The sequence below is a fragment of the Momordica charantia genome (assembly GCF_013281855.1).
Source record: "Momordica charantia cultivar OHB3-1 chromosome 5 unlocalized genomic scaffold, Mcharantia_2.0 BLBB01000005.1, whole genome shotgun sequence".
Classification (NCBI taxonomy): Eukaryota; Viridiplantae; Streptophyta; class Magnoliopsida; order Cucurbitales; family Cucurbitaceae; genus Momordica; species Momordica charantia.
The window spans coordinates 3,474,268-3,498,922 of record NW_028275163.1 but is presented as its reverse complement, the minus strand read 5'-3'; the positions used below and the strand labels follow the sequence as shown (position 1 = coordinate 3,498,922).

Below are 24,655 nucleotides of genomic sequence, written 5' to 3'. Positions count from 1 at the left end.
ATCTTTACGTTCTGTTGTGGGGGACGGTTGGAAGGATACTTGGGTAGGAGATAAACCTCGCTGCATTGCTATCTTTCTGAAAAAAGGCTTCTTTACGTGGCTGAGATTATGAATTTTGAGAAATTTTAGAAGATCTCTTTGGAAGATTAAAATTTCGAAGAAGATCAAGTTTTTTGGGTGGCAAATCTTACTTGGGAAAGTCAATACCTTGGATCGTATCCAGATCTCTAGGCCCACAGTGGTGTGTTCTCTATAAGACTGTCTCAGGAGACCTCGATCATTTGGTGTGGACTTGTCAGTGCCGCAGGGTTTATGGTTTCGTTTCTTTATGTTTTTTGGGATGTCCTGGGTCCGTGCTAGGGATTGTATGGCAATGATGGAAGAGGTGTTGTTATACCTCATTTTTGTGACAAGGTCGTTTTTTGTGGCAGGCTTGTTTTCTGACTACTTTAAGGGATACTTGATTGGAGAGGAATCATAGACGATTTAGGGAGTGGAGAAGTCTGTGGACTATGTATGAGATCTTATTAGATTTAATAATTCGTTATAAGACTCGGTTTCTAAGACCTTTTATAATTACCCGCTAGGTCTCATTCTTTTGGATTTGAGTCATTTTCTTTAGAGGACTTCCTCTTTTAGGGTGTCTTTTCATTTTTCTCAACGAAAGTGTTGTTTCGTATTTGAGTCATTTTCTTTAGAGGACTTCCTCTTTTAGGGTGTCTTTTCATTTTTCTCAACGAAAGTGTTGTTTCGTATCATGATTGGAAATATGGGATCATCTTCAACCTTCAGAACTTAAAATAGGAACCTCCCTCCCCCTCTCTCATTTTTGTTTTTTCTCAGCCAATTGACCTCTGAAGTACAAAATTGAAAACATTGATTCTGTTTAGACCTTATAAATCAAAAATCCTAACCTTGGATTAGGATATTCAACAACACAACACAAGAATATTGAATTCTCATTGCCCAGAAAACAGCAAACAGAAAGATACAAAATGAAGAAATCAGTAAGGCATGTAAGATTTTATATTACAATGGAACATTTCCATGTTTTTGTTTCTAGATTTACAAGTCAAACTCATCCGATTCGGACGAAGAAATCGGACCGAGTGAGTTGTTACCTTCTAAGCTAGCAAGCATCACAAACTCCTTTTTGATGCATCCTCTCTTCTCTATCCATCTCACACCAAGCACACTGAAACGTACAACCACGTCGTTTTCTATTGTCGCACATTCGTCACTCGAGAAAAGTGGATTTTTGCCACCGACGTAACGGTAGGTTGGCATTTTACGAGCTGAGAGAAACACATACTTGATAGGTCCACATCTTAAGAGTAATCCACGCCTAAATATGTGACGAACAACTCCGTGCAAGATCTCCCCCTCGAAAGGCAAAAAGGTTCGGCAACTAAACGTCACCGGGAATGAAATGCATTGAGATTGAGACTCATTCTTAACCTCTCCCTTGCCTATGCTTTTCAAGTTAGTAACAGCAAGAAAATAGCCATGATCTCTGCTGGCCTTCTCCTTCAATAGGTTTTCTAATAGACATGTTATAATGTACCTGTGAAAGTTGTTGAAACCATCTCTCTTTTCATTTTCAGCCATGACTTCCACATCTCTTGCTAGTTCCACTTCACAAAACATATTCAAGATCTGCCAAAATTCAAGAAAAATAACAAAATTTATCAATAACAGCTCTTAATCTACTCCTTAAAAGAAAGGGTAAATGCATCAGTGCTGGGGAAACTAATCATAAATGAAACAAACAACTGTTAGGAACTGATGTGCAAGAAACATTCAAGCTTCATCTGATAAATATGCAACCATTAAATGTAGAGAAATTCACCCACTAAGAGAAAAATGCTTCAAACTATGACATTTTTGCCCAAATCTCCAACCATACTTGATATGTTGTGAAAACCAGACTCTGGTCTTCGGCCACTTGAAGCATAAACATAAACATAAACCAGAAAGGAAACTTTGCTTCATGTTGGCCTCTAACATTAGCACTATGAAAAGAACGTAAAATAAAAGATCAGAAATATCCATGAACTAGCAAACAAGAAAGTTCCTCAAGTGTTTGAGGATCCACAACAGACAAGCTGTTTACGGAGGATTGCATCTGCTGCACTAAATATAGTTGCAATAGGGAGAGTACATTAGCACCTAGAAGGATTCCAAATCAGGCAATTGGCACCTCAGAAAATGAAAACTCTTAAGCAAAGTTAGCAGAGTGTTAAAGAATGTCGAGTGAGCGAAGGATTCACCCGATTATGCTTGGCGATTTATGTATTCATGGCTGCAAACCGAAATTTGAATCTCTGTTCACGAATCGACCACGCCAAAACTTAAATTGGACAACGCAGGACAAACTAGAAGTATCGATTATCGCCACTCAATCACAATCCCCAAATAATTTCAACGATCTCAACAACCCAACAAAGAATCGAATCAATAATCAAATTGCATGCGCGAAATCGCAGAGCCTGCCCCGAATGGCAGATGTACAAAACGCATTGAAATTCAATTGTCCTACAATACCCAGATCCCCAATTCAAAATTCGAGTACAAACCCAAATCCCCGAAAAGAAAAATTATGATGCGAACCAAAATCTTCAACACACGGATTGCAGAGGGGTGGAAGAAGATGAGGATTTAAGTTACCTGTTTAGAAAATTTGAGAGAGGCGGGGGAACGGGGAGGCACCGATGACCGATCAGAAAAGTGAAGAACTAGAAAAATGGATTTGGGCGCGCATTACGAACAAATCACATATTTGGATTGGGTGTGGGTGTAGAGCATCGCAGACCCAGTGGATGAGTAAAGGCTGTTGCTTTTGCCATTTTTTATATAAACAAAATCTGGATCTCGGAAATGGAAGGGAAGCTGCTATTTGAGAAATTGGGATTTTTGACCCATTCCAATAACTATTTTTAGACTTTTGACCCTCTTTTTGACCCCTCCACCTCAGATTTCTGACCCCTCCCCTTATTTTGCTTGGTAAAATTACCAAGTTACCCTCCATTTAAAAAAAGAAATCAAACCCAGCCCTCCCCTCCTTTCCCTCCCTGTCTCGGTCCTTCCCCTCCCTCATTCACTATCTCGTTGTCCATCCCAGTCTTCATCCCGGTCTCTCCCTCACAACCAGAAAGTTCATCTTCGTCGTTTCTCCTTTGTCTCCCTCACTTCGTCTCTATCAGAGCTTTCCCCCTTCCCTAATTGAAGTAATTTTTCATCTCGGCTTTAAGCCCGGCGGATTTAAGACCGGGATGAAACCCTGAAAGTCCATTCCAGAAGGATGGACTTTCTGGATTCCATCTAGGGCCTCATCCTGGTTCGAAATAGACCGGGATGAAGACCGAGATGGTATCCAGAAAGACCATCCTTCTGGAATCTATCTTAGGACTCATCCCGGTTCGAAATGGACCGGGACGAGGCCCGAGATAGAATCCAGAAAGTCTTTCTCGATCTCGATGTTTCTCTACCTATTTCACACCCTATAATTGCAAATCAATGGAGCTTCTCTCGTTCTCGATATTTCTCGCTCTCGATCTTTCTAGCTCTCGATGTTATAGCTCTCGATATTTCTAGCTCTCGATTTTTCAAGTTCACTGTCGAGATCACGATGATTCTCGATTTCGCTCTTCCTAGCACACTCACGATAATTGTAAATCAATGGAGATTCTCTCGCTCTCGATCTTTCTAGCTCTCGATTTTTCTAGCTCTCGACCTTTCATGTTCACTGTATTTCTCGATCTCATTTTTGGCTATTTCAACATCAGCCCCCCCCCCTCAGTATTAGTTTTCAAAAACACGATTTTAGTCTCAATCGATTCATTTCCCTGGCGCCGATTACATATTATTTTCCTCTTCTTCGAAAGCCCTAGATGTGCAGTGTAAAAAATCCACAAAAATCGGTCCCGGTCCCGGTCGTATCTGGACATGAAGGATCGGGCTTGAGTTTACCTTCTATCTCGGTCTCAAACCCGGTTCTAAATTTCATCCCGGTACCAATCCCGGTCCAAGATAAATTCTAGACTTCATTTCTGTTTTCCGTAAAATAACGTTTTTTTTCTAAAAAAATGATAAAATTTCGTATCATTACAAGTTTGAAGAAGTACAATATTCTAAAATGATGAAATGGACATACCTATATTGTGAAAACAATGGATTCGAGATAACGGATTATGTGGGGACCGATCGATTGGATAATGTGGACCAACAATCACGTGGAGAAAATCTTGAGTATTGGAAAAAAAAACGTGACTTGCGTGTGTGTGGTGATTTGGAGTTGAAAAAACAAAGTGAGAATTGTTAAGTTGGTGGTTGGTGGGTTGGTTGGAAATTTATTATATCATAAATGCATTTATTATGAAATGAGGGCAATTTAGTCAATTTACATGATAAAATAAGGGGAGGGGTCAGAAATCTGAGGTGAAAGGTCATGAATAAGTAAAAAACAAAAGGGGGTCAAAAATCAATAGTGGTTATTGAAAGGGGTCAAAAATCCCAATTTCCCCTGCTATTTTCGTCTTTTCTCCTCGATATGATATGATCTATGACGTGTAATTAAAAATAATTCCGTCCTTTCCTTTCCTACTTTTTTATGTAAAAATACTATTTTTCATAAAAAAAAAAATCAATTAGATATATTCTTTTAAAAATGTTCAAAAGTTTTGAACCCACTCTCTAGAGACAGTTATTTGTGACCCTCCTAACTTATTTTGGACCCCTTCCAAATTTTACAATGGTAAAATTACATATGATCTTTTTTTTTTTTAACATAACGGTTGGGAAATTGGAATTTTTTACCCAACTTTTAATTTTATTTTGACTTTTGATCATTTTTTAAAAACACTCTTAGGTGCCGTTTGTTTTTTAGGGATGTAGATGACCGACATCTAAAGATGTCCGGAATTTCAAATGTCCAAAATGTTAGATATCCGACATCTTCAAATAACCACGTTTATTTTGTAGAAATATTTTTAAAGATATTCAGGAATATTTGGATAGCCACGTTTGTTTTGCAGAATTTATTCGACGTGTTAAATTTATAGAATGTTCCAAAAATACTCTCAAAAAATTCATATAATTTAAAATTCGTCTACTATAATAGATTTATTTGAATTAATTTAATATTTGTATTTTTTATATGTTATTTTATAGAACAAATTAATTCATTATTAATTTAATGTAAGTTTCATTTTCTAAGTTAATAGTTTTCTAAAATGACAATTATATAATTTAGGTTATCTTTGATAAAATTTATTTATTCTATCATCACATTATATTTTTTTTAAGAGGAAAAAATCTCACGGATATGTTGGCTGTAAAAAAAACGTTGTTTTACAATTATATATTTATGATAATAAAATATTATTAATAATATAATTCCTTAGCAATATTAAAGTTAATTTATTAGACGATGAGTATATTAATTTATTTTAATTATAAAATTAAAAATAAAAATTAAGAAAATTTTAAAAAAACTGATGAAAGAAAATAGATGGAGAAAAAAATAGAGGGCAAAAATGTAAAAAAATGGATGCCCTCGGAATCTTGTGGACCCGTGTTTCAAAAGGGCATCCAAAACTGGTAAGATGCCCTAGGATACCCAGGTATCTTGAGATATCCGGGTATCTTACATTACTACAAAACAAACGTGAGAATCCAGATATCCGTTTCACGGGAATCTTGGATTCCCACGAAACAAACGGCACCTTATTTGTAAATCTTCCATTCTAACTCTGTATCTTGTAAAATTATCAAAATATTTACATTTTAAAAAAATAAAGTTTTCTACTATTTTGACTCCTTCTAGCTCTCACCTTAATCCTCACACTCTCTCCCCAATTTTAGTGAAACAATCGCAACCTTTTAATTTGAAGAATTAATTAAAAATTAGAAAAAAAAATTAAAATTTTAACTTAAAGAATTTATTACCAATCTAATATGAAAAAAAAATCTAAAAAAAAAAACAAATTCAAATTACATAAGATATTAAATATTTAATCGTTCAATATGAATAATTTGATTTGCATAATCGTCGTATAAGATTACATAAATGTCGAATTTAGTTTAAAAAAAAATAGGATTTCATGAATCTCGATTCATGATTGTATAGATGTACAATATTTAATTAACAAATAGGTGTAGCCCATATTTATTTATAAAAAGAACGTGGAATTGTATGCTTTCTCATATCGAGATAGCACAATTCTGATCAGGGATAGTACTATCTCTATTCGAGGTTATGCAATCCCAGTCCGAGATTGTGTTATCCCGACTCGGGATAGCATGCAATTTCAATTTTTATTTATTTATATATTTGGGTATTTATTCTTGGTCCTCCTTATTAATTAAATTCAGGACATTTTTACCATTGGTAATTAATTCTTGAAATTAAAATGTTAATTTTTTTTCCATATAAGAGGTTCGTAATTGAAAAAAAAATGAAAAAGATAAAAAAAAAAAAAGAAGGAAGTTAGAAGGAAAAAGATGATGGGAGGATATTCTAGTCTTTACAGAAGTAAAAAAAAAAAAAAAGTGAAAAGAGGTAAAAGAAAAAATATATATATGCTGTGGGTCAATGGGTCAAAGATGAAACTTAGTTATTGAAATTGGTAAAATCCCAATAAGCCCGAGACGCAAAATCCCAATTGAAGCTCACAGCTTCCATTATCTGATTTTGGCTTTCTTTCTCTGTCTTATTTTGGTCTGGCGAGCAATTATGCTTCTGTAGTCAGCGATGGTTCTCACACACGGTCGTCTATGCCACGCCACCAACTTCTTCGATTCATTCCATACTTCCTTCTCTGAGTTCAATGGCTCTCGCGTCTTATTGAAGTACGGTTCGTCGATTGTCTTCAGAAAACGCTCTTTCTGCGCTCCACACGATGCTTTTACGATCGATACATTTTCCAGTCGAAGCACACGAAAACCCATTTCCGGATATAATTTGAGGAGGAATCTATGTCGTGCTAGTTGGATAGATAGGTGGAACGAAACCACGAAACAGAGCCGCCCAAAACCCCCTCGCGCCGTGCTGGATTATCCAAGTAGTGACAACGAAGAAGTTTCAAGTTCAAATTTGTCAAGAAGTTACAGAGGTAGTAATCGAATTGAGGATGATGGACGAGGAGGAAGTACAATGGAGAAGATTGTGAGAAAATTGAAGAAATTTGGATACATCGACGAAGAAAACAAAGAGAAGGGGCCTGAGAGCGCCATTGAAAAGGGGTCGGTGGAGGACATATTTTATGTTGAGGAAGGAATGTTGCCTAATACTCGAGGTGGGTTTTCCAAGGAATTGCCTCTGGGAGTTGAGAATGTGTTTGGAAGTAATGGGGAGGAGGTTAGGTTTCCATGGGAGAAGCCAAAAAAGGAAGATGAAGATGGGGTTTCAGCTAGGATAAGAAGCAGGACATCCTTGGCAGAATTAACTCTTCCTGAATCAGAGTTGAGAAGGCTGAGGAACTTGACATTTCAGAAGAAGCACAAGATGAAGATAGGCGGTGGAGGAGTGACTCAAGCTGTTGTGGATGTCATTCATGAGAAATGGAAAGCGTCAGAGATTGTGAGGCTTAAAATTGAAGGTCCTCCTGCTCTTAACATGAAAAGGATGCACGAGATATTGGAGGTTTGCTCTCTATGAAGATCATTATCTTGTTTATTTCCATGCACTCTTTTTTTGTACTTTTTAAACAATAGCTATTTGATTTCCGAATGAATTCATAATATTATCTTGCTAATAACCGAAAATTAATCGTACAACTAACTCCCAGGGGTGCCTCAGATGGTTTGGACTGAGATGTTTGGAGATACCCTTCAACATCTTGGGTTCAAGCTTCTAAATTGTAAATCTTAAAATCCTTCTTGTGTCCAAGAGCTAGCCTCCGAGTGGGCAAGCCTGTTTGAGGATTAGTGGGGGTGGACCATGAACATAATGGAAGGAGTAGTACCTCCGATATCCTAGTTATAAAACATAATTGTGGGAATGAAGTTGTTATATAAGATATTGACGTATAAACCAATAAGAAGCTGGCATGGTAGTAGCGGATCAAAAAGCCGTAAGGGCCTCCAAGCTTGCAACCTTTCTGCTTAAAATAGGCTGAATATGAGCATATCATGACAGTTTAAGCGTCTTTATTGTAACAGTTGTGATTACAATTTAGATAACTGTTTTTGAGTCATGTCTCTGCGAGGTACAACCAATGAAAAAGAGAGGAAATTGAATATGACTTTCTTTTCTTAACGTGCTTCCATCTACTGTGAAGTGTGGATTAGCCGATCAAAGCATATGTCAAACAGGCCTGATTTAATGTAACATTCACGAGGAGATGCTGAGAATAAAATTTTACAATGTTTTGGTGGCACCTTGATCTAAGCACACTAGCAATGAAGTAGAGTTACCCTTCAAGCTTCTGGTGTTGATGGCCACCAATAATTGCAAATTTTTCTGTAAGCCATTAGTTATGTTTATAATTTACTTTACTGCAAAGTTGACGTGCAAATTTTTGCTGATCTGTCGTGCACATCTTGGTTTTGAGTTCTGTAAGAAATGGTCGTGTTTACAAACTTCGTTTGAGATATAGATTACTTCGCTGCTAAAGATGTGATCATTTATCTTCTCCCATTTGTTCTTTTAACAGAGAAAAACTGGTGGACTGGTTATTTGGAGGTCGGGAACTTCTTTATCTCTATACCGAGGTGTAAGCTATGAGCTTCCTGATGCACCACAACTTAACAAACGGATTTACAAGAGAAATGAGAATACCCCTTTGCCTGAAACTGGTGTAAGTACTATAGTTCCTTCCAAATCTTCTTCTCACAGCAACGTACATGAACCACAACCAAAGAGAGCAGTGAATTCCACAGTTGGTGGACAATGCAGTGAACAATTGACAGAATTGCAAATGAATTATGAGGATGAAGTAGACAAATTACTGGATAGTTTGGGTCCAAGATACACAGACTGGCCGGGATTGGATCCTCTACCAGTTGATGCAGATTTGCTCCCGGGAATTGTTCCCGATTACAAACCTCCATTTAGAATACTACCCTATGGAGTGAGATCTTCTCTTGGAGTTAATGAAGCTACAGCCTTAAGAAGACTTGCCAGGAAACTTCCTCCTCATTTTGCTCTAGGTATGTCCTTTATTGTATATGTTGATAAAATCTTTAGTGATGTCTGCTGAAGGTGTGATATTTTTGTATACAGGTAGAAATAGGCAGCTCCAAGGTTTAGCTGTTGCAATGGCTAAATTGTGGGAGCGAAGTTCAATTGCAAAAGTTGCACTGAAACGAGGTGTGCAGCTGACTACTAGTGAAAGAATGGCCGAAGAGATCAAGGTAGCGTCCTTTTGATGACTAAACGTAATATATCTGCATTACTTTACATCGAGCGAATGAATTGAGTGTTTTAGTGGTTGATGTAGAAATTGACGGGGGGCATTCTTTTGTCAAGAAACAAAGACTTTCTGGTCTTCTATAGAGGAAAGAATTTTTTGTCACCTGAGGTCACTGAAGCTTTGTTAGAAAGGGAGAGATTGGCAAAGTCTCTGCAAGATGAAGAAGAACAAGCAAGGTTGAAAGCATCGGCCTTGGTGGTACCTGGCATTGAGAAAACAGAACAATCTGGAACTGCTGGTTCTCTTGAGGAAACGCTGGATGCCGATGCTAAATGGGGAAAGCCTCTGGATGACCAGCACAAGGAACAAGTAATGAGGGAAGCCGAATGGTTGAGGCACACCAACCTTGTTAGGAAGTTGGAACACAAGCTTGCTTTTGTAAGTTACTTGAAATTTGGGTTTATTCTGTCAATGTTGCTATCTGAGATGTTCTGTAAATTGTTAATTGCCTTTACTCCATCTAGAATTCTACTCTTGTTATGCCAATCAAACATGTCTTTTTACTGACAGTTTAGAATCCGAGACGTGTTTTTTCCATTCACCATGTGATTCTGACATTATAATTACAATGCACGAGCTGACGAGTTAAGACATGGGGTTTCTTAACTCCATTTTGTAGATTCTTTTTTACATGAATCACTTTGTTTTATCCAGGCTGAAAGGAAGTTGGTGAAAGCTGAACATGCCTTATCTAAGGTGGAAGCGTTCTTAACACCAGCAAAGCTGCAGGCTGAACCTGATAGCATAACTGAGGAAGAAAGGTTCATGTTTCGTAAGCTCGGTTTAAAAATGAAAGCTTTCTTGCTTCTAGGTAAAATGACTCCATCATTACCAACCATCGTCAATTTATCCATAATTTGCTATCATTCACCGGAATGTGTTGTTTCAGGTAGGCGTGAAGTTTTTGATGGCACAGTGGAGAACATGCACTTGCACTGGAAATATCGTGAATTGGTCAAGATCATGATAAAAGCTAATTCGTTTGAACATGTCAAAAAAATTGCATTACAACTGGAAGCCGAGAGTGGGGGCGTCTTAGTTTCTATTGACAAAGTCTCCAAATCATATGCTATAATCGTATTCCGAGGAAAGGACTACCAACGACCTTCTTTGCTGAGACCCAAGAATCTTTTGACTAAGAGGAAGGCTCTGGCACGGTCGATTGAGCTCCAAAGGCACGAGGTGTACCGTTCATGTAACTTTTCATTCAGTAGTAGAATGCCCCTGATGCATATGAACTCTTAGATAAAGGACAAAGTAAACATTTACTAATGTATGGTTTTCTCATCAACTTATTATTCAGGCCTTTCTGAAACATATATCAGCACTGCAAAGTAGAGTGGACAAGCTAAGATCTGAAATCGTAAGTCTCTTTCGACTGCAGGGAGGAATATTTTTAAACTCTCTGGTTGTTTAAGTTGAGTCTTTATTTGATATCTTTAATGTAAAAAAGGAACAAATGGAGACGGTGAAAGACCGAGGGGACGAAGTATTATACGAGACACTGGATTCTGCTTATCCTACTGACAATGATTCCGAGGTATATTTAACTCACTATTCAGATATCTTAGTCTGTAAAATCTGCAGATCTAAGTTCACGTTTCTTATTGATCGTTTCCTTTGTTGTAGGAAGAAGATTATGATGCATATACCAAGGCATATGGCCGGGACAGTGATGCAGAAAATGAAGAGGATATCATGGCCAGGGACGATTACCTGGAAGGGGATGATTTTTCACATGGAATCCAAGTGCAAGAATCTGAAGACGAATACTAGATAGCTGAATCACATCGTGTATAAAAATGTCGAACATGTCACGGTCAACGAAGAAGCAGGAAACAAGATAAACAGGGATGGAGGTTGTAAGTGTTTATAAGAGTTGAGAGTAGTTAACTAGGATTATGTTCAGTGTGAGCTGAGGTCGTGTAAATAAAACCACAACCATTATTCCGTCTCATACCGCAGAAATCCCAATTTTTTTTTTTTTTTGAAATAGAACAAGCGTAAGAAAATTAAAGAATGTAATCCAGACACTCTAACTCAAGTTCACTATTCAACTCTCCTGGCCAATCCTCAATCCAGATGCCATGATCTTGAAACCAAAGAACTCTCTGAGCAAGTATGTGCGCTACTCTGTTGCCGTCTCTTTTCATGAAGGCTGTAGGATGCTTGAATGACTGTAACCACTTCCATTTTGACAGTTTGAACAATATTTCCGGTTTCTGACAAATCCTCCACCTCATGAACGAAAAGGTTGAAGATTCTGGCAGAGTCCGTTTCCAGCTGCACTGGATCTCCAACGCCAACCGTAGGCCCTCCGAAGCCGCTAAGGCCTCTGCATCATCGACCGACTGAACATGCTCTAGGTATTTCGTAGCAGAAGCCATCACTTGGCCTCTAAAATTTCTGATACCCCTTCAATCGATGGAAGCCAACGAGTTTCTCTAGGAGGATGGTCCCTTGATAGATGATTAGAATTTGCTGTTCGAAAAGCTGTGATAGATCATTGGTTGTCCTGTCCAAATCCAGATTAAAAGCCTTGTACCCAAAACTAAGAAGGTGAGAGAACTTAGAGTGGAGCCCATGAAATCTAACATGGCTATAGGGAGCCTATCCAAACATAAACCCAAATAAAAACTTTGATTTTGTTGGGAATCTTCACATTCCAGAGTCCTTTACCCACTCTTAACTATATACACCGTCGTCTTAACTATATACACCCCCGTTTCGTAGTGCCATATCAGTTTATCCCTCCCATTTCGGCTCCCCAACGGGATATAACTAAATCATGATTTATCAAACTATGAACGGGATATAGCTAAATCATGATTTATCAAACTATCAAACTATGAACCATTGACTCAATAGGCAATCTTGAAGCTGATAGAAGTGGTAAATCGTCGAATGAATTTAAAATTTCTGTATCTGGACCAGACAATCTCTTCTAATTCCTTTTGCAAAGACATGTTCTCATCAAAATAAAAAATATATATAAAAATAAAATACTTCAAAAGCTTATTCTCTTCGTTCGGCTATTTTAATTTCTATACTTTCTATGTTTATATTTTCTTTTTTCTTTTACATAACCTCACTCAATCATTTTCTTGAAATGTAACAATAAATTTATAATAAAATATTTTCATTGTATAAATAATTTGTGCTAAGATTATACCAATAAATACCAAAATGATTATTTTTCACAATATAACGATCAAAGCAAACAAAGGCTAAAATAAGAAAAAGTTAAGAGGAAAAGAATGAACATTTTAGACCAAAAATGAATCAAAATAAACATTTAAAAATATATAAACTAAAATCAAAACCGAAGGAACAAAAATAGCATTTAAAACCACTCAAATTACTAATGGAGAACTTTCCATTACATAGCAGTCCAAGGAGGCATTATGCACAGTCGCCCTATTGTGTAAGGGTCTTGTGTAAAACCCTTTTGCACATTATTTATCTTAATTTATCTTCATTCTAAGTAAGCAAGTCCAACAAAAAACCAGTTCTTTATATAATGTCTACTTTCTACCTCTAGCAACAAATAACAAATAAGTGAAGATATACCACACTGTTGCTAAGTAGAGATATACCGCACCAATGAAACATCCACCATGTAACAAAGAGGAGCAAATAACACACAAGGCACATCCTGCAAACAGCTTAAGAATTCTTGGTAATAAGACAAGATCTCTCTAGTTTAACAAGTGCAGCATCATACATCAAAATTACGTTTCATTGTTTATAGAAATTAAATTCAGTCAAAAAGTCGCCAAAAATAGACTAATAAAGAAAAAATAAATATCCATGAAGGAAACCAGAGTATACTCCAAGACTGAAATTCTATTCTCTTTTCACTTCAGAGGAATGAACCTTGATGAGTGAGTAGCACCAATACCAGGTCTGCCGTGCTTGACAGGCTTGTACGAGATAGAAAACTCAGCAAGGTAATGGCCAATCATCTCAGGCTTGATTTCAACTTGATTGAAGGTCTTCCCGTTGTAAACTCCGACAATACTTCCAATCATTTCAGGTACTATAATCATGTTGCGCAGGTGAGTTCTAACGGGTTCTGGCTTCTCACCGGGTGGTGCCTCACGTTTCTGATCAGAAAACGGGAGAAAATATGAGATTGATATAATAATCTCCAGACCACTACCCCATGAAACATCGTCAGTGAGCAGTAACGTTCCATAGTAGAACACAAATAACAAATAGATTCATCTGGATGAAAAAGCCGATAGAAAAGATGAAAATAAAAATTAGTCATGATTAGTTGAGGTATTATTGTCTGCATAAGACTCAGATTCTTGGAGCATCCAACAATCATTCAGGAGATTGCATTTCCATGTCACTACATCTTCAAAATTGAAGTAATGAAAAAAATAAGGGAATTGCTCAAACAATGGGAACCTTCCAAGTGAACTTCGAGTATTTAAGAAAGAAACCAATCGAACCAAACCCCACATTTTCATAAAAGTTGACGTGCTAGGGATAATCAGTGTGATATCCATCTAAATTTCTCACAATTCAGATTCACCCTAGATCTCATATTAACTGAAGTTAAAAGTAGTACAAAAAGACACCAAATTTTTTTCCCAACACCACTCAACGAGTATCAACCGATGAAATCATATAACCGGCAGTCTTGAAAATAGCACTCTATGTTAATGTAGCGCGAGAATTAAATTGAACTTGAAAAATAAAGATCTATTTTTCTATCTAGCATACCCGTAACCAAACTATACATGCACACACCAAAGTTGACAAAAATAATCACATAAACGGAAATCAGAATTTATAATTTACAATTTGTACGCCTCCAGCTACAAAATGCGAGAAAAATAATAAGTGAAACAATTACCGCTTTGCGTAGCTTCTTGATCAGAGCCATTGGCTTTCTTGTCAGACCCCTTCGGAACCTAAAACAGAAAATTGAGGAGAGGGGTCAAGATCAAGTAATAAATCATTCAAAAAGATTAACCATATGTCATTTTCACTACCTTCTGCGAGCCCTGGCAGTGAAGAGCTTGACAAGCTCATCCGTGGACATGTCGAGGAGAGCATCCAAGTCGACTCCGCGGAAACTGAACTTCTTGAACGTCCTCTTCTTCGGCACACCCGCCGCCGCCACATCGGGATTGTCGTCCGCCTATGAACACAGAATCTCGGTTAGAAGAAATTGGAAAAACTTCATACCAGAATGCTGGAATGCCTTTGAGCCCTACCATGGTTGGAGTTCAGATATCGGAATACGCCGTGAGTGCAATTAGCGATTCTGGCTGCTAGGGTTTCGAGTGAAGTAAAATTGTCGATCAAGCTTATATAGAAACAATATCGCGAATGTTGGAATCCCTAGACTACGATTATATTTGCATAAATGGGCCTTTTAACTTGTAGAAATCAACTTTCGGCCCAAAAACTGCAAATTGGACTCGGAGATAACCTACGGAAGAAAATGGGCCGAGTAGATCGAAGCCCAGAAGGAAAATTTTAATAAATTAACACAAAATTGAAAAAAAAAAGTATAAAATTATCAGATATTACAAAAATAGCTATTTCCTTGATCAGTCGCCTTTTTTTTTTTTTGGCAAAGGTCAGTCACATTTTATTATGTACCTTTTCATATTTATCTCGGTTTTTAGATTTTATGTGGATTAGTTTATTTTAATTAGATTTATCTTGTATTTATTTCATTTAAATTATGAGGTAAAGTTTGCGGATAATTGTTTTTACTTAATACGATTTTGGGTTTAATTAGAAACAAAATTTGTGTACTCACTCCAGTTAAATTCTTTTTTTTTTTTTGTATTTCCGTATTCCATTATTATGGGGTAGGAAGAAGGATGTGAGTGATATAAAGATTTGAGGGAGTATTTTTTTTTAAATTGAGATCAATAACATAATTATGTGCGACTTTAATTAGGTTGTAATTTTTCTCCGATTTGAGAGCTTTTTTTCATAATCTTTTGGGTTTCGATTATTTTTTTATTACTCTTACCGTAGGAGTAGAAATTATTTTTCTCTTACAACTACATTTTTGTTAGTTATTCGAATCTTTTTGAGTTAAGCATGTGTGGATATGATTTGAACTTCAACTTTTTGATTGAATGAAGGCATAGATTAACCATTTCGCTGGTAACTATAAAAATACCAACATAGTAAATCCAGAACTTAAGGTTTGATATCATATATTCATTTGGAATGGCCAGCAATGCCTCTCTCACATGGTTCGAACATTCTTACGAACGAATCTACACTTCTAATGAATCAATACGCAAATGTGGAAAAAGGAGAGGCAAAAAAAGAAAAAAAAAATTGTATCGTTCGTCAGATTTTTCAAAACTGCAAACGCTCCTTCTTTCAAGAAAGTGAAGATTTATCATCATTAATTTTACACTTCACCTCAATCGCCATGAAATTTACAAGTTCTTGTCACTGTACAGTTTCATCTAAGATTGATCTTGAACTTTCTAGCTTCTGAATCGCAGATCTGAGCTCTTTCTGAGAATGGATCCTCGAAGGGGACACACCAATTTCTTTCCAAACGGACTCGGGTTCCACAAACGGACTCGGGTTCGGGTAAAGCTCGTAAACAGACTCCGCGGCGGCGTTCAAATTGCTCAGCGTTGACAAGTACGCATGTGCTTCCGGGTCAACCATTTGAGACGGGTCATCGTCGCCGTCTTTTCTAATGAGCAACTGCGAAATTGGAAACACGTTTAAATATTGAAATATTTAATAGTTTAATATAACTGCAATTTCACATTTTCTTGCAAATACATTCAAAGTGGGAATTAGTATTCTCCAAATATTAGTCCATACTTCTAGAACTACATTCATTACATCTCTAAAATTAATTCGGTAATACATTTTTATTTAATCCATGTCATTAACCAAGACTACAGGTAATCTTGTACTAAAAAAAACATAGTCGTTGTACTAAAAATATATAGTTGAATCGATGTTGGTCAAAGGAGATCTTCTGCAGATACGTATAATTCAGAAGAATATGTGAGTGATTCATATACAGCATCTCTTTCTTTTATCAATGGTTCTACCAATTTATATGTTTCCACAAATAATTGAAATTCAATTTCTTGATCTGTATGGGAAATGAAGAAATCTAATATGAAAAGAGAATCGGATTCTATTTGTACTGTATCTGAGATGAATCTTGGCCATTCCCAACAAAAGTCCACAGACCACCTAATTGACACCAACGAGTAAAATCTATCTAGTCTCATAGGAGACGAGCATAGCTACTCGGGGTCACATCACGGCAACTCAATTAAAATTGATTCTATAGGTTTGTCGTGTGGATATAGTTAGTAAAAGCATAGGAATAATTTTATAAATCAAGACATACCTTAGGTGGGTTGCCAATGGAATTTGTGGAGTAGAGCCTGACACTATCAACAACTTCAGAGTATTTTGGAAAAGCATTGGCAAATCTCTTGTGGGATTGCAACTGGGAATTCACCCTCACAGCCCTTCCCATCATTATGGCTCTCCTGTTCAAATCCATTACAGCTTTTATTAGAACCAAAACTGGCCTTAAAATGTCATTACTGTAAGCTCAAGCTTCAAAAGTTGACTTGTATCTTTACCTGATTCCTCTAACAACAGCTAGATGAGCATCACAAACAACTCCAACCAACTCTATTCTATATGGCATTCTATTGTTCATTTCTCCATCCTCCTGCAATTCCTCCTCCTCTTCTTCACTTACAGGTTCCCAGTAATTCTCTGTTATATTTCCATTCTCTACCTTGTACCCAACTCCCATTCGATATCGACGCTTGTGAACGTTTCGAGCCATTTCGATTGTTTGCATGACGTAGGGATCCCAGGACAGGGTGCTGTCCAAGATCACATCCCGTCCCTCGTTTAACGCTGTGACCAGCAAGGAAGATGCAGCGTCGATTGATGACTGGTGTACCTGTTGCGGTTCATCGTGTAGTTAGTTAGCTTATTCGTGTTCAAAAGATTGGGCATGTAAATTGGGGAAAATAAGTGTGTGGTTGTGCTGGAGAGGAGAGAAACTCACCAATTCGGCAGTCTGAAGCATGTCGTCGTGGTAACCCATCGAGCTGATGGCTTTGTAGATAACATCAGTCTCTTTGAAGGCATCTGCCTCTACAAATACTGGGTTTGTTGCTGCTTCCAACCAAAAAGGCCTGCATAATCAGTGACTGTTTATCAACAAACTTTGATCTAAAAGAGGTTTCGTTTTTGCAAAATGAACGAGATTTGAGATTGATTTACGCACTCTTTCGAGATGTCTTTGAGGACAGTGCTCTTGCCAGCCCCCATGCCACCACCCATAAGAAGAAGCACAGGGCTCCTCTCTCTTTGAACTGGCGGTATCGTGTGGGAGCATCTCGACTCGCCCTTGGACGGAGCACAGCCAATCTTCTTCATCTCCTCCACCAAAGTAGAGAAGACCCGAGTCACTTTCAGATCCTTACTCACCCTATCGAATCTCTGCTTCCTATCAGTTAGCCAGAAACCAAAAAGGGAAACAAGAAACTCAGAATCTTCATTTATATTACAGCCATACAGTGGATGTGTATCTCAATTCTAGAAGATGCATCATGGTTCAACAAAAAGGGGTGCTGGTGCATTCAAAGTTCAAACTCAGAAACCAATTATGACTTCTCAGGCAAATTGACAAAAGATGGAAAATGGAAATCACCTAGTCGCTGCCACCACGAGGTCTTTGAGCCTTTTGTGCTCGGAGTCAACACCCAAAACCTATCATTAAATTCACCGTTAATCAAGGGATATGATGGGATTCTAAAATCATGTTGACTTTTTTTTTTTCCTCTTTCCTTTGGGGTTTATGAATTTTACCTGAGTAATCATCAAGGAAGCTTGGCTCCAATGGAATGCGAAATAACTCAAGATGCATTGATCAAACTCCTCCATTAACTTCACATACAGAGATTCTGCCTCGACTTCACTCGCAAAATAGGCATAAATTTCTTCCTCGCACCCCTTCGTCTTCCTCAAATAGTTGTTTGCTAACTTACATAGTTGAGGACACTCATCCGCGTCAGAAATCCCCAATTGCCTCGCTGCAAAAAGTCCAAACAAAAAAAAGAAAACCCCAAATATAAGGGTTAGATTTTCCATTCTACACATAGAGAGTACTTTAATTTATAGATAGTAATGGCGGATGATTTTACCAACATAATGGGAAAATCTCTCCAAGAAATCAACGCGGCCGGACTCCGTTCTGTGTAGATGCGGAACCAACTTCTGATAGCTGGTTACACCATTCGAAGTCCGCCGGTAGTGGCGTTTTCCGGCGGCGGCAAAAGAATGGGTAAGAAAGTGCGACGATGGAATGACTTTCCCGTAACCGCCATCTAATCAATCACAGAGCAAGAGAGTTATAGTTACTACTCCTCAACATTTGGTGAACTTCAAAGATCAAATCAAAGGATTGTTTGTAAAAATTAGCTTTACCTTGGTGCTTCATGATAAAAAAATCAAAAAAGCAGAGAGATCGGAGGAAGAAGATGAGGATCTTTGATTCTTTGTTCATCGGCTGTGATGGTGGTTGGAAATGGGAGCTCCATAAATATATTGAGCTCCACGGATTTGAAAAGTACGTGGGTCAGACTCGCACTTTCTATGTGATTTGAAAGAGTCTGAGAAATCAACAGAGAATTTGGAAAGCCATTTGTAGTGTATTCTATCAGCAATGCCACTACTAGCTGGCCTTTATTTAGATCATAAAAAACAATAACAATATTATTAAATTTTAATTTTTAAAGTCATCCAAACTTTTTAAATTGTAATTCTTTTTGAACTCACAACTATCGATTACACTAAGTTATGGTCACTCCTTACTTTTTGTTCAGAGATAAATGTTTTAACCATTTGAATTATGCTCGGTTTAACAGTAAACATCACCACTTGAATTATGTTTTAGGTGATAATTTATCCAAGCATATTCACTTGTGACTTTTTTTATCGAAATTATATTGTGCAAGAGAATGTTTACCCCAGCGTTCTTGAAAAAGTGGTTTGTCTCCCAGTTTTATTTATTTATTTTATGAATATCCCATAACCAAATTTGTGCTTTTCTTTTCTATCCATGAAAAGTGATAAATTGTTACCCCACTTTTCCACTAAATTCTTTATATTAAAGTTTATAACAGGCAACCACGCACATCACATGCTTTATTTTATTGTCCTATTATTTTTTTAATGAAAATAAATGAAGGTAGGGATGTACAAATTGAGTAAACATTTTAAATTAGTTGAATTTTCACAATTAAATATTTTGTGTGGTTTTTATTTAATAATAAATAAAATAAAGAAATGAGATCTAAATCCAAAATAAGTATTCCTAATAAGCCAAATGATTAATGGACGGTGTAATACGTAAAGGATTAGTAAAGTTTTATCCTAAAAAATATATATTACATAAAGTAATGAAGTAATGTCCAGGTGGATCACGTGCAGTAACAAGCAAACGCGAAAAGAAAAGAAAAAAAAAAAAAACCATCGTTGATCTTTCCTCAAACAGAAAAAAAAAAAATTGGTATAATAGAAATTATGTTTTGATATTTAGAACTCTTAGGATATGTATTTTATTTTCTAAAACTTTTAAAAATATTTATTTTGCCCCTCAACTTTTAAATATATTAATTTTTAAAGAGTATTTATTTCTTATAGTGGATCCTTCCGGTACTTTAATCAATCCATACAATTCTAATACATACCCATGTAAGAAAATTTGATAAAGGTCAAAATAGTAATATTAAAAAAATAGAAACTAAAATAAATTTTTGAAAATTTAAAAAATAAAAATAAAAGGAAGTTGAAACTCTATAGATTAAAATAAACGTTATAGAAATTTTAAAATTAAAATAGGATGATAGTAAATATCTGAGACCAAAGTGAGGTTTGGATCCCAACAAAATTATTTTTTTATAAATATAAAAGCATAAATGTTTATAAAACAAATTTAATTATAGATTATTGGAGATCATGATAAAGGTTCAGTAGTATCAATTTTTCTTCTTGTTTTTTTGAGTTGAGTCGCAGTAACATTTATGTTCTTATTTATTGTTTTATTTCTAATTTTTAGAAACATAAACTTTTGATAATTGTTTTTATTTTGTTCTTGAAATTATATACTTAAATTATTTGTTCTGGTTTCTAATTCCGTTAAAAAATTAAATTAAATTATTATTGACTTATAAATAGGCAGTAAATATAAAAAATTCATAAAAAGTTAAACGGTTTAATTAAAAAATTAATCTCATATTATTTTTTTAGTTTTAAAAGTTTAGAAAACGTTAAAAAAAATGGAAACCAAAAGCACTTATTATTCTTTTTTCATTAAAAAATGATCAAGAAACATTACACAGTTTGTAATTGTATTGAATCTAAAAATAAGCAACATGAAGTTACACACGCTAAATAAAAATAATAAAATTAAACTTTTGGGATTGTCAAATCAAAAGTTTGGATGCTTCCATGGCTAAGTTCATCTCATTCTTTATTATTTCCAACCAAAAAATTGTAAGTTCGAATCTCCATTTTGGTAGCATTAATGGGTAAAATTAAAAAATAAAGAAACTTTAAGAGAATAAATATTTGAACAAAACAAAATTAAAATTTAGAAACATGTTAGATACAATAAAAGTTCAACCACTAAACTTATAATTAAACTTGAAATTAATTGACATATATTAATACACATTAAAAAAAACTTTAAATAGAGTGAGAATGAAAAGACTGGGATATATATAATTCACATATTAAAAAAAAAAGACTATAAATAGAGTGGAATGAAAAGACTGGGAAATGTTAGAAAGCAAGGAAAAAAAACCCGGTTTGACTGGTAAAAGGCAAAGTCAAAGTCAATAAAGACCGGAATAATGAAACTTCCTTGTAATTACTGCGCCGAAATAACAAATAATTTCTCCAGACAAAACACGACCCTATTTTTTTTTTTTAAAGGGAAAAAAAATGTCAACGATCTTTCGGTTAATTTTCCAGCTCATGATCAGTTTTTGGTCTCAACTTTATTTTCGTCTATACGTGCAAAAATTAATTATTATTTCGTATTAAATTTGTATTTTATCTTCAGATGGAAACAATAATATTGATAAATGTCTGTCCCCCAAGCAAGTTCCAATCTTAATATATTGTTTATTTGTTTATTTTTGGTTTTTGGTTTATTATATGCTCATTTTCGTGGTTTAAATATTGTATTATCTTAGCTTGTTAAGTTCACTTGATTTGAAGATCTTGGAAAATAATTTAATACGCAAGCCAGCTTCAATGAGAAAATTGAAAAAAAAAAACTTATGAACGTTTCTTATTGTAATCAATGATAATGTCTCCCAAAGGTCTAGGAGATATCGATTTAATATAATTTTTGAATTTCTTTTAGACATGGAGTGATTATCTTTATATATTATATACGAATTTGAGTTAGATTTGGATTATATTTGTTGATGCAAAATCCTGTCGAGTTGTCGAGGTCGACCACATGGCAATTGATCGAGCTGACGAGGTGCAAGCTCATGCAAGGTAGGACCTGCAAAAAGAAAGTAAAAATTCCGACGCTCGATTAGTCAGTATAGGTGCGAGCTCAAATAGGTCATTCTCGGAATAAAATTGCATACCTGAGTAAGATGAATGGAGATCCTTTTATAAGCGGAGTGAAAGGACACGTCCATTATGGCCGTTACGACAAGGCGGTTAGATGTCGGGCCATAGGTCTCGACAATGATTGAGGTCGGCTATGGATGAGCTTAGTAGCTCAAGCTCGACCATAGGTGAGTTTATGAGCTCGACCATAGGTGAGCTTAGGAGCTCGGCCGTAGGTGAGCTTAAGAGCTCGATGATAGCTTGACCATATCTTGCCACGTAGTATGTCATATTTTTGTCTCTAACAATATTTCTCGTTGCTTGTTTTTCTTAAAGAAAAAAAAATCACTATTAATTATTAATATGTAGTTAGAAATTTATCTTGAAGTTTAAACTTTGCAAATATTGCCCAAACTTTTTGAAAACCATTTCTAGAAGAGTAAGATTTTCTAGAATTAGACTGTGTCAAATATCGAGAAAAGAAAGAAACAAGATAACAAAATCAAATAATTAAGCCCGTGTATATTAGTCTTTTTATATTGGAAGTTTCAATGTGGAAAGAAGAATGGTAAGTAAGATCACATAATATATTAATTATCAATATCGAATTCATTCAATGTTAACTATTATCTTAATGAAAATTTTATTTTACCATTAATTAAATAGTCCGCAAAATTTTAAAGTCATTTTCGAAATTTAAACTAAGTAGACTTTATTGATTATTGTTCTCACACATCGGTCATTATACATACATAAAATAACAATGGATTACTTCTTGAGGATTTTATATTAAATTATAACGTAGTTACTTCATAGATAAGTTATGAATATATTTAACTTAAATTTTGATGTTGGAGTTCCTAACATTAGATGATCGGAGATAAGTTAAAAGATTACATAATGTTAAACCATTCAACCTAAAATATTTGTTAGGGTGGAATTTAGACAATTATATTACTTGATTTTGGTTTTTTTTCCTTTTTTTCCTTTTTTCAACAAATCTCAATTTTTTTTAGTTCATTCGCTTTTTGCCCCTAAAATATTCTTTTAGTGTGTGGTATTTTACCTTTACATTATTCATCCATTTAATTTTTTTTTTATTGATTCAATAAAACATTGAAATAGTGATTAATAAGATTTTTTTTTCCTAAAATATTGACTACACTAGATGTCAGAATGATGGCTTGGACCTTCGATATTGTTGAACTATGCTCATGTTTACTTGTACGTACAAATCTTAATTTTAAATACTTTTTGTTTGTATAGAATGGAATACACTTGAATTAATCTAACTATTACTACTTACACACCACCGCCAACTAATAGAGACAACCACCACTAATAGAAAGTGGATACGACTAAATCGTCGTCTCAAGCCCCACCGCTAATTGAGACACACCAAACTCTCGAGAGTGCTTTTTCTTTCGTTGTTCAAATTTTTTTGATAGACCTATTGATTAAGTATATATCTTGATTAATTGAGTTATGACACATAATTGATGGATATGTGCTTTTTATTAATTTTTTTTCTTATACCATCTTTAATCTCTCACAACATATGTTTCTTTGTTACTTATTCTCTACACATATTTTTTCACTAACATCTCTCTACACATTTGTAGTTAAGAAAACAATTAACAGAAAAAATGAAGCAACTCAGGAAGGAACACGATAAGTTATCAACCTTTAAATTAATAGAGGGGTGAGAGAACTAAATTTAGAAAATAAAACTAATGGAATATTTTGTATACATTATTTACCCAAATATTAATCATATCAACTTTACTTTGAGAAGATGAGGTTGTTTGTTGGCCACTGACTTACACTTCGTAACATTTGTTTCTTATCGGTATGACTTATTTATTCTTACTCGTTTCTTTCCACACCGAGTAATTTTCTTTCATGGATTTCTTTTCCCATGAATTTTCTCTTCCTAATCCTCCCTACACATGCAATTCATATCATTAATCTCTATCTAGGCACATTTAATTTTTTTTATAATTTTTATTTCATGATTTTAATGGTTCGTTGAAATTAGAAATGTTTAAGTAAATATTAATCTTCAAAAGAAAAAAAAAAACTCTTCTAATGAAATTTAGGAACACTTTCGAAATATTAAACGAAATACAAGGAATATTTTATTTCTCAACCTTTTTTTTTCAACTTAAAGAGTTGTAACTTTTTTATGAACGCACTCCAAAAACCTTTTCAAATTCAAACACACCTACACTAATTTGAGAAATTGTTTGAAATCGGCCTTTCAAAATAATAATAATAAATAAAAGAATAATAGTGGAATCTGAGTCAATAAAAAAAAAATTAAAAATCACAACAACAATATTAGGAACTTTCCTTATAAATTACTTCCGTCCAAATAAAGTTAGGTCATTTCCCAATTTCCAAACAAACGCGGCCCATTAAAACAGCCAACCAGCTTCTTTAATATTCGGAATTTTATTTTTATTTTTGAGGTTTTTTTTTAACTTTCTTCTTGTATGAATACGTGCAAAAATTCATTATTATTTGGCATTGAAAATCACGATATTGGAAATTTTTTAATCAATGTTTCAATTTGTGAAGTTCCTTATTTTAGTTTTTACCCGTATGTATGTATATAT

General features: G+C 35.2%; 4 protein-coding genes across 6 annotated transcripts; 1 reads left to right on the top strand and 3 right to left on the bottom strand.

Annotated features, from left to right (window-relative positions):
• Positions 1-928: 928 nt before the first annotated feature.
• On the bottom strand, positions 929-2,858 carry LOC111016261 (DNA-directed RNA polymerase V subunit 7). The gene is made up of 2 exons (XM_022291574.2): positions 2,668-2,858; positions 929-1,656 (listed from the first exon to the last, which is right to left on the bottom strand). Exon 2 carries the CDS (start codon positions 1,645-1,647, stop codon positions 1,066-1,068), a length of 582 nt encoding a protein of 193 aa, XP_022147266.1. The 5' UTR covers positions 1,648-1,656; positions 2,668-2,858; the 3' UTR covers positions 929-1,065.
• A 3,780-nt stretch (positions 2,859-6,638) lies between these two features.
• On the top strand, positions 6,639-11,470 carry LOC111016310 (CRM-domain containing factor CFM3A, chloroplastic/mitochondrial). Of its 3 annotated transcripts, XM_022291650.2 has the most exons (9): positions 6,643-7,642; positions 8,655-9,150; positions 9,224-9,354; positions 9,441-9,791; positions 10,068-10,224; positions 10,303-10,595; positions 10,717-10,776; positions 10,867-10,953; positions 11,043-11,470. In XM_022291650.2, exons 1-9 carry the CDS (start codon positions 6,752-6,754, stop codon positions 11,187-11,189), a joined length of 2,613 nt encoding a protein of 870 aa, XP_022147342.1. In that variant the 5' UTR covers positions 6,643-6,751; the 3' UTR covers positions 11,190-11,470. The 3 variants fall into 3 exon arrangements, with proteins under 3 accessions (XP_087980017.1, XP_022147344.1, XP_022147342.1); XM_088123891.1 differs by lacking the exons at positions 10,867-10,953; positions 11,043-11,470 and having other exon boundaries at positions 6,639-7,642; positions 10,303-10,588; positions 10,717-10,777; XM_022291652.2 differs by lacking the exons at positions 10,867-10,953; positions 11,043-11,470 and having other exon boundaries at positions 6,639-7,642; positions 10,303-10,608; positions 10,717-10,777.
• Positions 11,471-13,066: 1,596 nt separating this feature from the next.
• On the bottom strand, positions 13,067-14,793 carry LOC111016408 (Ribosomal protein S19 family protein). The gene is made up of 4 exons (XM_022291809.2): positions 14,645-14,793; positions 14,420-14,568; positions 14,281-14,338; positions 13,067-13,519 (listed from the first exon to the last, which is right to left on the bottom strand). Exons 1-4 carry the CDS (start codon positions 14,645-14,647, stop codon positions 13,271-13,273), a joined length of 459 nt encoding a protein of 152 aa, XP_022147501.1. The 5' UTR covers positions 14,648-14,793; the 3' UTR covers positions 13,067-13,270.
• Positions 14,794-15,578: 785 nt separating this feature from the next.
• LOC111016429 (calmodulin calcium-dependent NAD kinase) lies at positions 15,579-19,100 on the bottom strand. The gene is made up of 9 exons (XM_022291834.1): positions 18,891-19,100; positions 18,608-18,790; positions 18,273-18,496; positions 18,115-18,173; positions 17,689-17,910; positions 17,467-17,596; positions 17,027-17,358; positions 16,786-16,930; positions 15,579-16,118 (listed from the first exon to the last, which is right to left on the bottom strand). The coding sequence occupies exons 1-9, from the start codon at positions 18,967-18,969 to the stop codon at positions 15,852-15,854; spliced, it is 1,641 nt and encodes a 546-aa protein (XP_022147526.1). The 5' UTR covers positions 18,970-19,100; the 3' UTR covers positions 15,579-15,851.
• Between the last annotated feature and the right edge of the window lie 5,555 nt (positions 19,101-24,655).